The following is a 14301-nucleotide window of genomic DNA, read 5'->3' on the forward strand; positions in this document are numbered from 1 at the left end:
ACAAATATTAGTTTTACTATTTTTTAATTTCCCTAAATATTTATAGTCAACAGTAAGGGAGTTTAGATGTTTTGATAGAGATATTTATTTATCTATTTATTTGTGGGGGTAGGGGAGAGGCCAGACGGAGAGAGAGAATCTTAAGCAGCCTCCATGCCCAGCATAGTGCCCAATGTGCAGCTCAATCTCACGACCCTGAGATCATAACGTGAGCCCAAATCAAGAGTCAGATGCTTAACCGACCTGGTACCCGGATAGAGAATTTTAAAGATGACAGAACAATCACAGTTATGCCTCCATGCTCATTTGCACCTCTGCCTAAAATGCTCTCCTCCAACCCCCAATGTTTCTGTCCTCTACCTGGCAATCTCCTATGTATCTTCTGAAACCCAGTACAAATGCGGAGGTTACTTTGCACAGTGTCCACTTGCTGTGCAAAGAGAGCACTGCTTGTGTAATAAAGTCCCAATGTTCTGCACTCCCAAGTTAGTGATCTGTAAAATTCACACATGCTGAAAACTGGATAGTTTTGTACAGATGACTCCTTCAACATCTTGTTAAAAGATTTTGCCTTAGCTTGATAGGTGTGGCATGGCAAAGGGACAAAGATGCTGGATAGGAATATTTGGAGTCTTGGGTTCTGTCCTCAACCTTGTAGTTAAGTAGCTGTATAACCCAGGGTAATTCGCTTAACCTCCTTGTTTTCCATTTCTTCTCTGGAAAATAGGAGAGTAAATAAGATGATGTTTAAAGTTCCTTTTGGCACTACATTTCTATAATTCTGTACCATTATTAAAGATAGATGGCGGGGGGCGCTTGGGTGGCTCAGTGGGTTAAAGCCTCTGCCCTCGGCTCAGGTCATGATCCCAGGATCCTGGGATTGAGCCCCACTTCGGGCTCTCTGCTCGGCGGAGAGCCTTCTTCCCCCTCTCTCTCTCTACCTGCCTCTCTGCCTACTTGTGATCTCTGTCTGTCAAATAAATAAATAAAATCTTAAAAAAAAAATTCTTTAAAAAAATAAAAATTAAAAAAGAGATAAAGGGGCTGACCCCCCCCAACACACACTCACCCAAGAGTACTTCCTTTTGCATAGTAATGGTAATATTTATTGAGTGAATGAATGATTAGCATGACTTCAGTGGAGTAGAGCTGTGTATGATCTGATGCTGGTTAGAAGCTCTTGTTTCTGGGGCCTGGTTGGCTCTGTCAGTTGAGCGTCTGACTTTGGCTCAGGTCATGATCCCTGGATTCTAGGATCAAGTCCTACATCAGGCTCCCTGCTCAGTGGGGACTCTCTTCTCCCTCTGCCTGCTGCTCCTGCTGCTTGTGTGCATACACTCTCTCTCAAATAAGCAAATAACATCTTTAAAAAAAAAAAAAGAAGAAGAAGAAGCTTTTGTTTCTGGTACTCACCATTTTCATGTTGTGGATGCGCTTAGAGCTTTCGCCGATCTCAGGGTGCACTATCATGAAGCTGCAGCTTGATTCATTTATTCACTGAGCATGGTGCTAGGCTCTAGATAAGAAAGGCTTAATTTCTGCCTGGGAGCATCTCACGGTGTGGTGGGGGAAACCAACTCATTCTTCCTGAGAAAGGGACACTTGAACTGGATTTTGGAAGATGCATATGCAACAGCCCAAGAGAGAAAGAGGAGTGGGAACAGGAGTTGGATCTTTTAGGAAGAGAGGGTGGGTGGGGCAAAGGCATGGATGCAAAAGGGAATATGAGGAATGTGGGTGCAGAGAGTGACATGATGGACCGAGGTGGCTGGAAGAGAAGAAGGGAAGAATGGTGCAGACAAGACTGCTGGGTTTTGTGTGGAAATTAGGAAACATTCTAGGTATTTCCAGCAGGAAGTTTTTAATACAGGAATTTGGTGCTTATAAAATCACTGAAGGCAGGGAAAACACGAGTGTTCAGATTATGTCACCATGGCTGCTACCCAGAGCTTGCAGGGGGTGCTGTTTCCTCCTGATGGTCGGGAACAACATGAAACCGTGGCCAGGATCACGGCTGGTACATGGTCTTGGACTAGACAGTAGCATCAAGTCTGGCTGCCGCAGAGTCTCAGTGTGCGCCAGTCTATGCTTGAGGAAGAACAGCCCCAGCTGCTTTTCTCTCTACCAAGTCCTGCACGAGAGGATTTATAACTGACAGAATCCAACTGGGACCTGGTACCAAGGGGATCTGAGGAATTTAGTTCCCAAGCTTTCAGAACCTGTGATAAAGAGCTTGGAAGAGGAGTGAAATGAACATAAGGGTCAATAGACCATTTCTAGGGTCTAGAGCTGTGAGGGGAAGCTGGGGCCAGACTGTGAAGGGACCAGAGAGCCATGCTTTAGGGTCAGGAAAATGCTGCATGGGATGCTCTTGAAAGCTCAGAAGCAGGGTTATGACAATTCAACTTATTTTATAAGCATTGGTGGGCTTGGTAGAGGCCATTCTTTTGGACTAAAAAAGAGGGGCCCCTGGGTGGCTCAGTTAGGTGAGCATCTGACTGTTGATTTCAGCTCAGGTCATGGTCTTAGGGTCCTGGGATTGGACCCCACATTGGGTTCTGTGCTTGGCTCAGAGTCTGCTTAGGATTCTCCCCCTCCCCCCTCATATCTCCCCCTTCTCCTTTACATCTCCCCCTCTCTGCCCCTCCCCTTTCTTGTGCTTGCTCTCTCTCTAATGAATAAAATATCTAAAGAAAATAATAATAAACTAAAAAAAGAAGAAACACAGACTATAGTATTATTTATTCAACAAGTCTTAGGTACCCAGAGCCATGCAATGAAAAAGCCTTCAAAGGTGTTTTTGTTTGTTTTTTCTTTTTAGTGATTTGTGGTAATTCATTCTCCAGTGTTCTTCCCCATTTTTAATTGGGTACACATTTTATGGAAGACACTGTGAATACAGATATAAATAATGTATGGTCTCTGACTTTAAGAAGCTAATATTGATCCCTTCTCTTTTCAGTGAAGTGTAAGAAAGTTTTAGAGTTGTTTGGTGGATTAATTTATTGTTTCTTAAAGTGACTGTTGCCAGACTCTAATTTTGCACATTACTCTAAGAAAAAAAACCAAACAGTCCCACTATCAAACCAGTTTAAAAATGTTGTATACATACTGTATTTCTTCTTGCAAAAATTAAGTCTGATAAATCCTGTAGTAAAAATAAATCAACTGTATAATTTTAAAATTACCCTTCCATTTGACTCTCAATATCTATTAATAGTTGAGTTCTTCAGAGCGTAGTTGGGGAAAGACTGGGTGCTTATATAGAAGAACAAGTTCAGCTGAAGACTACAAGCAAGCTATTTACAAAATGGGATGCAAAGAAGGAAACTATTTTAACTTTATTATTTCTTCATTTCTTAGGAATTTTCAGGTCCAAAGTACATTGACCTAATCAAACTGATCTAAACACAAAAAATTAATAGCTATCAAAGATTACTTTTATGAGATATTAAGCACTTAACAATCATGTAGAAAAATGCAACTCTTGGACAATGGAAGTTTATAACTATTGTAACAGGATGTTAAATAGCTTGGCTGTAGCACCAAATTCTAATAAATGCGGCATTCCAAAGAATCGATAGAGCAGGTTTTGCAAATAAGTTATGCAACTATGGAATCACTTCACCATAAGCCTTGAAATGTTGAGCAAATGGAAATCAAAATGATTTTGTGATTTCTTTGGAGAATTGTACTGTGCCTCCACACACCTCTGCCTCGGAAGCAGGAAGGGGGAGGTAGGGAGGGTCGTTGCTTGCCTCTCTTCTCTGGCTGGGTCAGACTCTGGCTGATGTAGGGGATGTGGGTGAGCCAGTAGCTCTGGCAGCAAAAGGAAGGAGATGCAGCTATGAGTTTGGCCGGGGCTTCTCTCCAAGAATCAGGGCAAAGGACACCTCAGGTGGGCTAATGGCAGACGGGCCCAGCCTAGGACTCTTCTAAAATCCTGCCCAAGAGCCTGTGTGGAATGGACTGCAGGAAAACCAGAGACTAAAGGAGAAAACAGCTGGAGGAAAAGGTATTGCCTGCATTGCGGGAAGTTCAGGCAAATATTCCCACACTTCGACCTTGCTGGGGTTAGAAATCTAGGCAAGTACGCCGAGGAAGGGGAAATGCTCAGTAGAAGCAAAGATCCATGCCCTCCTTGCTCATCTTGAGCCCCAGGTGCAGGAGTTTTAAATACTCATTTGCATAATAAATTGAGACTGTCTTTGTAACTTAAAATCACTGTTAGCAGTTCTATTATTGACTGTAACCAGAGAAGACACAGCACCTGACCAAGTGTTCATACTGGGGCGAATGGGTTATACCCCTGTTAACCAGGCTTAAAACAAACACCAGGAGACAAAATCGCTTTCATGATTACCTCATGAGTCCTGCTTGTTCAGTATACTTACACCATTAAAGACCAACAAGGAGGGGCAGATGGGAGAAGATATTGGTAGATGCCTGTAATAACAGCGCAACCCCGTTATAACATATACTGCTAACTGTATGCTAGTGAGATCCTAATACTGGCATTTGTGTAGAAGCAGTTTTATGCTGTTATCTCATACAGCTAGCCCTTGAATGACATGGGCTTGGACTGCACAGGTCCACTTACATGGACTTTTTTCAATACATACAGTACTGTAAACGTATTTTCTCTTCCTTATGATTTTAACATTTTCTTTTCTCTAGCTTTATTGTAGGAATACAATATACAGTACTTATTTAAAATGTGTTGTTATTGGTAAAGTTCTGGTCAACAGTAGACTATTAGTAGTTACGTTTTAGGGAAGTTTGTTATGCTGGACTTTTCTGGCATAGGGGTCGGCGCCCCCTAAACCCCGTGGTGTTCAAGGGTCAACTGTATATGTCTTGTGATAAGGGAGGCTATGGACTGGGACAGGAAGTGATGTGTCAGAATGAAGAGGTCGCGGTGAAATAATTGGTGAGAGCGGACTCAAACAGCCCTAGCGAAAGTGTAGGCCCTATTGTGGGGGGTCCTATAGTTCCTCCGTTCACCATTTTGGGGGCTGCTGAGTACCCAGACTGGGTTTGATACTGGGGTTTCAAAGCTCTTATTTTCCCTAGGATCTCACAATTTAGCAGGAGGGACCGAAAAACATGTAACCTAAATGACTCTGCAAGTATAACAAAGTAGGAAATATGAGATGAGGTCTGTTCGGAGTTTATCTGAAAGTGAGGGTTAACAATAGAATTTGGCTCTGAACTAAGTAAGGGTAGGCATTTGCTAGAAAATGAGAAGAATTTAACCTTGCAGATGTCATGAGAAGTTGGGAAAGTGATTCTTAGAAGTGGATAAGCCTCAGAATCATCCAGAAGCTCTGAACCTGAGAGTCTGTCTCAGTAGAAATCCGAAGCTCAAGGGCATCATCCTCCTACCCTCTCAGTTGTGATACCTTAAGTTTTTTATTTGGGAACTACCAGGAGGGCTCAATAAAAGGATCTCGTTTGGGTTTCGGAGGGCCTGGTTAGCTGTGCTGCAAGAGGTAACGGTTTTGCTGAAATTGGTATACATGGCCCACCACCAAATACAACCAACGTCTCGTGAAATGAATTAATTTTTATTGCTAATTTATAAAGCTTAATATCTTTCTAAAAGAGAAACAAATCAGTTTACATGTAGTAAAGTTACAAGTAGATAGCTATAAATATAGCCATTAGAAAAAAGAACAGCTAAATAGTATGAAGATGAAAGCAGTAAGCAGCAATAAAATTAATACCTACACAAAACTAGCAGTGCAATAAGATTAGCTGAAAGCAGCTTTACATTGAATAAAAAAAAACAAAGTTACTTAAATACAGAAATAGCACCTTACAAAAAAGAATTGAGAAATGTAAACTTGGTAGGTAGATTCAAGTATAAAAGTTATACTCCCAACTCTTGTACCAGAATGAAAGGGTTTCACAAACCCTGGACAGTGTAGGGCACACATACCTCCCTCAGTGCCAAGTCAAAGCTGCATTTCCCTAGCAGGATCCCCGACAATTATTTTTCTCTGTTACTAAGTTATACAATGATAGATTCGAGATTGCCATTGCTTCTTCACTACCCCGAATACCCAAGTCTAGCTTAGCAGCTTCGCTACGTTTTCCTGACAGAAACAACCCCTGCATTGTTTTATTTTTTATATTTTTACACATCACAAAGCCACATTAAAAAGTGGGCACTGAATACAAAACAAATTGGTTCTCCGTTTTCTGTTGCTGAGTATGGTCACAGAGTCATGATATTCTGATTTATGGGGTTGCTTCTTTACACCCCCCAAGAAACCGTGAATTCTCTGAGGTTTATATGGTCATCTCATGAACAGAATTTAAAAAAAAAAAAAGAAAAAAGAAAAAAAGGAAGCAAAGAAGTTAAAATAGTAAGTGGCGAGTGTCCAAAAACAGTGCGGGGAAAATCAGATTGTGATTTCATCTAAATGTAGACCTCGCAAGTGAAAATATTTTGTGGAAGTTTTTAAGCATGGTGGATTTAAACATGCACATACCCTGTGCGGCTAGGGATGCTGTGTGTCCTGTACTTTCACTGAAAAAGGCATATTTTTGTTTAAGGGAACTCCTCGTATTAGCTCCGGGTAATCGTTACTGGGAGATTGTTGATTAGAACCATAATTTTATCTGTTTAACACTAGAAAAGATTGTAAAAAAAAAAGAAAAAAAAAGAAAAAGAAAAAAAATGTCATCTTGTAAACTTCAAAAGTTTAGTGTTGATAAAAAATTTTATATAATAACAAATTTATTTAATCTGGCTACCTACCTCAAGTTTTCAAAAATCTTGTGGGGGTAATAAGGCTAATAGTATCGTGTAGTTAATATAAAGCTACTTTAGTCAGACTCCCAGAGTCTCTTAAATTAATATTTTTATTTCATATAACATTTTATTGGGTCCAAAAATAAAAATAAAATAGAATCCTACACCAAGATTCCAAATCTAAGACAGAAGCTTAAAAAAGAAAGGAAAGAGGAAAGGAAGGAGGGAAGGAAAAAGGAAGGAGAGAGGAAGGCATTTACTGGAAGAGACAAGATTGAGGTACGTCAATAAACCTAGGAATATAAAGAACTAGTCTGGCTACTTAATGAAATCCTAAAGCAGTATGGTTTAACAAAGGGGTATTGCATAATAGTTTCCAGAATTGTATTCATGCTAGAACAATGAATCCCTGCACTCACCGCTCTTATTTTTCAGAAACGTTCTGAAAAATAACTGGTTTGAATACTCTTGGATACTGAACATAAGTTGTCCATATTCCCTCTTACCCTTCCACAAATTAAAAAAAAAAAGCCAAAGGAAAAAAAAAATGATCACCTATTGGTCCTATATCAATTTCTACATCATTACGCTTCAGAATTCTACCAAAAGGTCCTATCTAGGTTCCAATTTTCCATATAATCACTTGCTACCATCCTGATTTATTCAATAGACAGATATCCTTCGAAGGCATCCATACCTGATACTCTACAGTTAATATTTAAATTAAAAAAAAAAAAAACCCACGGGGCATGTGGTGAAGGAAACTGCACATGGTAGGATTTTTACAAACGAACAGTAAAACCTTAATGTTCACACAGGTCAGCTCTTGGGCTGCTAGCGTTCATCTTGCTTCTCATGCCCAGACAGGGTCAGCACAGTTCATGATAGCAAGGGTGCCATTCACAGTTATTTTGGTCGTAACATTCCGTCTGCATACACATTTATCCACATTATTAGTAGGTTGTAACGTAAGTGCAGGGCAAATTATAGGAAAAAAGTATAAACATTCAAGTCGTCATACCCTGAAAAACGTATTTTGCTGTCGTTGTAAACTTTTTGCACTAAATCCCATTTCAGGAACAAAATAAATAATACCATAGGATTCACAACTGGAATCGGCTTCCTGAAGCCTAAAGGAAGCCTAAGGAAGCAGTAGCTTTTTTTAAACTGCAGAAAAGAAGTTTCTCTCACCACAGATCTATGCTCAGGGCGAGGGGAAAAACCTGCCAAGAATGCTCACCCTAGTTAAGTGCTAGACAGCCCCCTCCCCCAGTAGAGAAACCACAAGGCTCCAGTAGCCTGTTCAGATCGGCTTCCAGCAATAAAAGGATTCTTGAATCGAAACCATAGAAGTCAGTCGGTGCTTTCACTGTGACACCACGCAGAGTCTGGACTCTAGCTGATATTAAATGCACAATTAATAACAATTGCTTTCAGGAATAGATGATTCATGATGATGGGAAGTTAACATTAGAACCGGCGGGTGAAAGAGAGAGGACGATGTGTGCCTAAGACTGGATGGTCTGCGTCCCGCTTTGCATTCAGTGTCAGGGCATCACCTGGGATGGGGAAGGTCAGGTCGGGGGGGCCCCACCCCCGTCTGGCACGGCGTGGGATTAGTCAGCCTCGCTGCTGGGGATTTCGAGTCTCCTCTGTGCTGAGCTGGTGTTTCGTGTCAGATTCCTTTCTCTTCTCCTAAGGACAGGGTCTCCCAGGCTGCCAGGCGTCTTGAAAAATGTCTCACGATGTGTGCGTCGGATGCTCTTGGGGGTCACGGGAACTGGGGACTAAAAGAGCAAACACAAACAGGTGAAGTCAAATTGTTCTCGGTCTCTGAACTAAGCTCTTTCTTGACCTGTGTCAGTACGATCTTTGTGTGTTCTTCTTTTCGCTTTTCTGTCCTACTCCTCTGCTTTGTAGTCTCCCTAACACTTCCCACAACCGGAAATTCACTTCTTTGTTTTGTGGGCGGAAAGGCAGCCTAAAGAAGAGGCTGGGAGCGTGCCACCAGCACGACTAGCTGGCTGACATGGGCAAACTACTTAACCAAGCTGTGCCTTGGTCTTTTCATCCATACAGTGGGGGTGACAAAGGTGACGGGGTTGTATGAATTAGACAAGATAATATTTATAAAGCACTTTGGGCCATGCTAGGGATACAGTAAGTATGTGTGTCTTGGCTCTTTTTGTACACTTGCTACTATGTATCTTCTTGTGTCAAATGTTGCATATTGATCTCCTTAACGTGCCCTTAAATGGCAGGGACCATTATCCTGTTTACTTTCCTATCTTAACTGGCTGGATGAATGCCTGGCACATGACTGGTGATCAGAAAGCATGTCACATTCTCATCACCTTGTTTAAAAACTAACTTGTTTAATTTCAACATCTAGCAAACTTGGGAGCCTGACTTATTTGTCTAAAATATTTTGGGCCACAACATAAAACTGTCTCCGTGAGAGAAAGGAACAACTCTAGACAATGCCTAAGGCACCAACACATGCTTATTGGCGAACTACAAATGGGAGTTTGGGGGAAATACAGTACTGATTAATTAATATTGATTATAAAATTCATATATGTACATTTGTGTGTGTGTGTGTGTGTGTGTGTGTGTGTGTGTGTGTGTACAGCCTCCTAAACACTGCATTTTGAGAAATGACAGATGCTTGGAATCTTTGTGCTTGTATCCAGACTTCTGTTTCCCTGAATTGTTTCTACAGCTGTACAATGAAAATTCAGGGTGTTCTCCTGTCATTCATCTAATGAAATGAAAGCCTGGAGAAATCATTGGAATATTCAGCATTCATCAACAAGCCCCCTGAACCATCCTTGAAATAAATCCCTTTAATTTTAAGGAACATACTGACAACTCAAAAGATATTTTTGTCTTCAAAGCACAGCATCTCTAGCCTCCACTCTCCAACAGAAGCTGGGTAGACCCTGACCTGGACCCTCTGTACTACTGGCATGAGACGAAAAGCAAAGCTCATGAAATGCAGACTGAACTGACCCCATTGCAGAATGATGACCTTCCTGGGCTCACGGCAAGACTCACCTGTTGTAATTTTACTATGGGGACAGGATGCCCCGCGTACACAGGGGATTCAGGTTGGATGACGTTGTGTGATCTTGGCATCTCTGGACTCAGGTTGAGCGAGAGCGGACCCTGGAGCTGAGGGTCTGCGGAGGGGAGTGCTGATGATTTTGGATTAACCATGTTTGCAGGGCCGATGAGAAGATGAGCTGTTGATCCGAGGCCAGGCAAGCCAAAATTCACAGGTCCCGCATTTGGGAGAGCACCGGGGGCAGAGGAAAGTGGCCTGGCCATCGTGGGAGAATAGAGGATGGGGAAAGGGCCCAGCGTCGGAGATGGTAAGACCATGCAAGGAATGCTGAGGGATGGCAGCTGACCTGAAGGAGGTCCCACGGCATGGGGGTTCTGACTGCCAGATAAGAGCACATTGAAACCATTTAATCCTGAAACGGAAGAACAAGGTGAAAGTCAACAGAATGTACATATGTTTCCAGCACATGTCCCCCACGGCCCTTCCAAATGGGAACCCACGGTGAATGAATTCCACCTGACCAGGCCAACTCCCTTCCCTTGCTCTCCCCACCCTGCACCGCTTCTCTCAGGCAGTGGACACCACTGAAATCCCACCCCACTGTGGGATAATGTGGGGGATGTCAGTGTCTCCAGAGAGAGTCAATTAACATGTGTTCCACTGAATGCAAATTGAAGAGTAAAGTGAACTTGGATGGGAAAAATTTTATCTTTATTTTTGTAAACTTCTAACAAATTTATATTTCCCTCAACTTGGATCACAGGCAACAAATCCAACAGTATTACTAGCACCTTGACATATATATTCCTATAACATTAGAGCTATGGGAGATTGTTACTAGACTGTCAAGCTCATTACGACTTTGAAATTATGAGAACACTGGAACTACTGTCGGATCTTCTTATTACTATAATTTAAAAAATTTTTTCTAATGGTATTTCAATATAATTGGCCTCCTTTATTATCCTATGTATTTATTAATTCTATGCATTTTTTAAACATTTCAAGTGTTTAAACATTCCAAGTGTTCCATAGTGTCAGCAAAAGCTAAGAATCCCAGTGCTGGGCTGTCATTTCCATTCAGCTGGGACTGAGTCTATTTCTTGTTTATCAGTGTATCTGCACCTTTGAATATCATGCTTATATCAAACCCTCAGAAAACATTTGCTAATGGAATAAAGAATGTTTTGTAGATAACTCAATAATAACACCTACCTAACCTATGAAGTGAATGGAAAATTCAGGAAAATCAATTTAAGTCTCTGCATCGAGAGCAGATTTATGTACACAATGCGTGTCTTAAAAATTAGGGATCTATTATATTTCAGCTTTATTTCAAAACACTGACAGCGTTACTGTCAGGCACTATCATCTGAAGTGTTTCAGATGAATTAAATATAAAATTTAATTCAGTTTTGAGAGTACCCACCTGGCACAGGTGCCATCGTTAGTGCTGCTTTACCACGAGGACGCCTTAATATTTAAGTTCATGCAGGTAATGAGTGGCTCTAATGTCCAGCCCTCTCTAGACCCGGCCCTCGACCACAGTGACACGCTGAGTACCTCTGGATATTCAAGACATCAGCACGCTAGCTGTACAAGGTGGCCAAAAGTTTAATGCATTTAAAAAAGATGACTTGCCCTAATTATTTTCATAGTTTCCTTCAAATTGGCCAAAGTGATAGCAGCCTCTACCTTCATTTCATTGATGGAGGGAAAGAAAGGGCTGAGAGTGAAATGGTTCAGAGGCTGTGTAGACAGCAGTTCACTGATGAACCACTTTGTCAGGTGACATGGAAAAGATGTAAAAATCTAATTTATGACCTGACCACCCCGAGGGGCCCTAAGACACAAGGACCCTCCTTACCGGCCGGCGACTGCACGTAAAGGTACTGTTGCAAAGAGGGCTCTTTGGTGCTTTCATTTTCTTTTGAAGACTTTTCGATCTCTGTGTCTCCCGAAGGATTTCCCCACTCAGAAGAAATGAAGCAGTTGGCTGTGGCCTTTGCCGAACGCTCCTCTGCAGCTGAGACTTGGGCCTCCATGTGAATGTCTTCGAGGGGTACAGAGCCGCTGTTACCTGGGGTCGTGGGGGAGGCAACGTCTATGGACTCTGAGGGTTTCTACGCACAGTCAACAAGGAACCGGAAAAGCAAGAAAAATCCCAGTGGTAAATCACGATAGCAGCTTTCTCAACACAAACAGGTCAAAGACCAATGTGTGCCACACCAAATTGCGTATGTCCGTTGTTTCAGTCACGCTTATTACAATGGTCTGAAAATCAGTGTCCTATCATGTATTTCTATAGGCTTAGGATTCTCAAGCATAGACATGATGGAGTTTTAACAATGACAGACTGGCCCTGGTGTTTAGACAGTAAGATACACTTCAGAGCTACTGACACATAAAGGGTATGGGTCCCAGACTTTGAGTGGCCCAGTAACAACTGCAGGAGGACTGGCCCAAAGCCAGTCTTGGTTATCTAAGACCTATATATACCAGTCAGTCTTTCACTGCCATTCTGCAACCCTAGGCTATATACAAAATTAGAAGGAGTCACTCTGGCAAGAGGAAGGAACAGAAGAGAAAGCATCCTCAGTAATAGACTGATTTCCATGTGGTGCCTAGTGAACCCAGCACAGATGCCTGCCGTGATCGTGCTTCTGCTTCCTGAGTGTTGGACTGGTCAGATCTTGTTCACCTCTGAATGGCTACGAAGTGAGAGATGTGAACAGCTCATATTTGTGTTCCCTTCGTTTTGTAGCTGGGGAAACGGGATCTCTAAGCTGTGATGAGAATGGACACAGACACTGAAACACCAGCAGCCACCACACTGCCGACTCTGGAGCTTGCGTGCATCCTGGATTCAGATGATTATGTCAGTGACCTCCACTCATTTAAGAAAAAAAGGATAAGCCAAAAGACGGGGAGGAATATACAAACACACGAACAGTGATTGACTCTATGTGGTAGGATTATGTGTCTTTTTTTTTTTTTTTTACACTTTTTAGCATTTTATGCAAAGTGGGAATTTTATAAAAGTCACTTTTATTACAGTACTACTTTATGGTAAGATTTTATGGCAGAGCCAGTCCTGGGCTTAATTATATAAGCAACACATGAAATACCTCACATTTCAGACTCAATGGCTTATTAGCATATTATTAGCATTATACATCTGTATACCCGAACTCCCTTACCTTGGGCACGACAAGAGCTAGAGGGCTGTCTTCGTAGTCCCTGCTCTGTCTTTTAGTGGCTGGCTCCTCCTCCTGAGGCCTCCTCTCCTCCCCAAGGCGCTTCTGAACTGAGGGTGTGGATGGGTCCCTTTCCGACCCCGAGCCGGACCCTGGGGATGGTCCCTCCTGCAGGCTCCCGTATAGCATGAACAGCGAGGTGGAGGGCACGTACACCACAGGCTGGCTGGCCAGCAGGGCTGGTTTCAGGGTCTCCATGTCTGAGGCAGCCGAAGCTGGTGAGACACTCATTCGTCCAGTCAGACTGTTCTGCATGGAGAAGGCCTGCAGGTCCGTTTGGGCCACAGAAAATACTTGGTGTGGTAAAGGATTAGCAGAATATTCTGAGTCAACAGACAAGCCAGGGAAAGGAGAAGCAGGGTCCAGGCTGCTTGACGGAGGCATCACTCTCTTACTGACGAAGGCTTTCCTCCTGCAGTAAAAAGGAACATAATGGGTCCCATCAAGTTACCACATTCCACCAGATTCTCTGCTTTCTCAAAGAGAGACGTACCAAAGCAGAAATGAGATAATGCTGCTCAAGCTGATACTAAAGTGTGTCCCCGAGCACCTACGAGCTGACTCCAGAGCAGATGACCATACAACCTGGACGAATGGTTAGGGATGGGGTGGGTGAGCCCTTGGGGGACTCTGAGCTCAGAGATCACACCGGCTCTCCCCTGCCTCCTCTATGTCTAATCGTTATCAACACATAGTGACTGCTACCCCATAGCAGGCCCACAGATGCCCCATGACTAACATAATAATTTTACATAATTATAATGATAGTTACCCCTTGCCAGTTGACGAGGGAGGAAAAGTGAGTGACTGAATGATTAGTGACTGATCAGCCTACTAAAGGTCAACCGGCCTGCTTGAATGTAAGGAAGACAGGGCTCACACTCAGGCACTGAATGACGTTCTGGGTAGATAGCCAGAGGCCAGAGGTTCATTGAAAGGACACATCTGGAGTGTCTCAAATCCACTGTGCGACAAATGGAGTGGGCAGTGAGTGAGGAAATAAAGTTATCTACTAAATTATTTTCTGTCATTCTTATTCTGCTCAGAATTCCAATTTTTAGGCACAATTCATTCAAAATTAAGCCCAATTTAATAGATTAAAAACAATGTCTGGGCCTTTTATACAGAAAGATTTCTAAATAACAAAAAAAGTTATGTCATTAGTGTATTTTTGGAAACAGATGAGGAAAACCTGTTTAAGACTCCTTTAAGAACAG

The 14301-nt window shown here is 42.4% G+C and overlaps 1 protein-coding gene across 3 annotated transcripts in view; it reads right to left on the reverse strand.

Annotated features, from left to right (window-relative positions):
• Nucleotides 1-5548: 5548 nt before the first annotated feature.
• E2F7 (E2F transcription factor 7) overlaps nucleotides 5549-14301 on the reverse strand; it is a 39178-nt gene continuing 30425 nt past the window's right edge. For all 3 annotated transcript variants that reach the window (XM_047742674.1, XM_047742673.1, XM_047742672.1), the window contains 4 exons: nucleotides 13028-13496; nucleotides 11695-11950; nucleotides 9818-10239; nucleotides 5549-8547 (listed from right to left, as the gene is read on the reverse strand). In XM_047742674.1, coding sequence (XP_047598630.1) covers nucleotides 8377-8547; nucleotides 9818-10239; nucleotides 11695-11950; nucleotides 13028-13496 — 1318 coding nt within the window. In that variant the 3' untranslated portion in view covers nucleotides 5549-8376. The remainder of the gene's footprint in view (nucleotides 8548-9817; nucleotides 10240-11694; nucleotides 11951-13027; nucleotides 13497-14301) is intronic.

Source organism: Lutra lutra, chromosome 8, assembly GCF_902655055.1.
Source record: "Lutra lutra chromosome 8, mLutLut1.2, whole genome shotgun sequence".
Taxonomy (NCBI): Eukaryota; Metazoa; Chordata; class Mammalia; order Carnivora; family Mustelidae; genus Lutra; species Lutra lutra.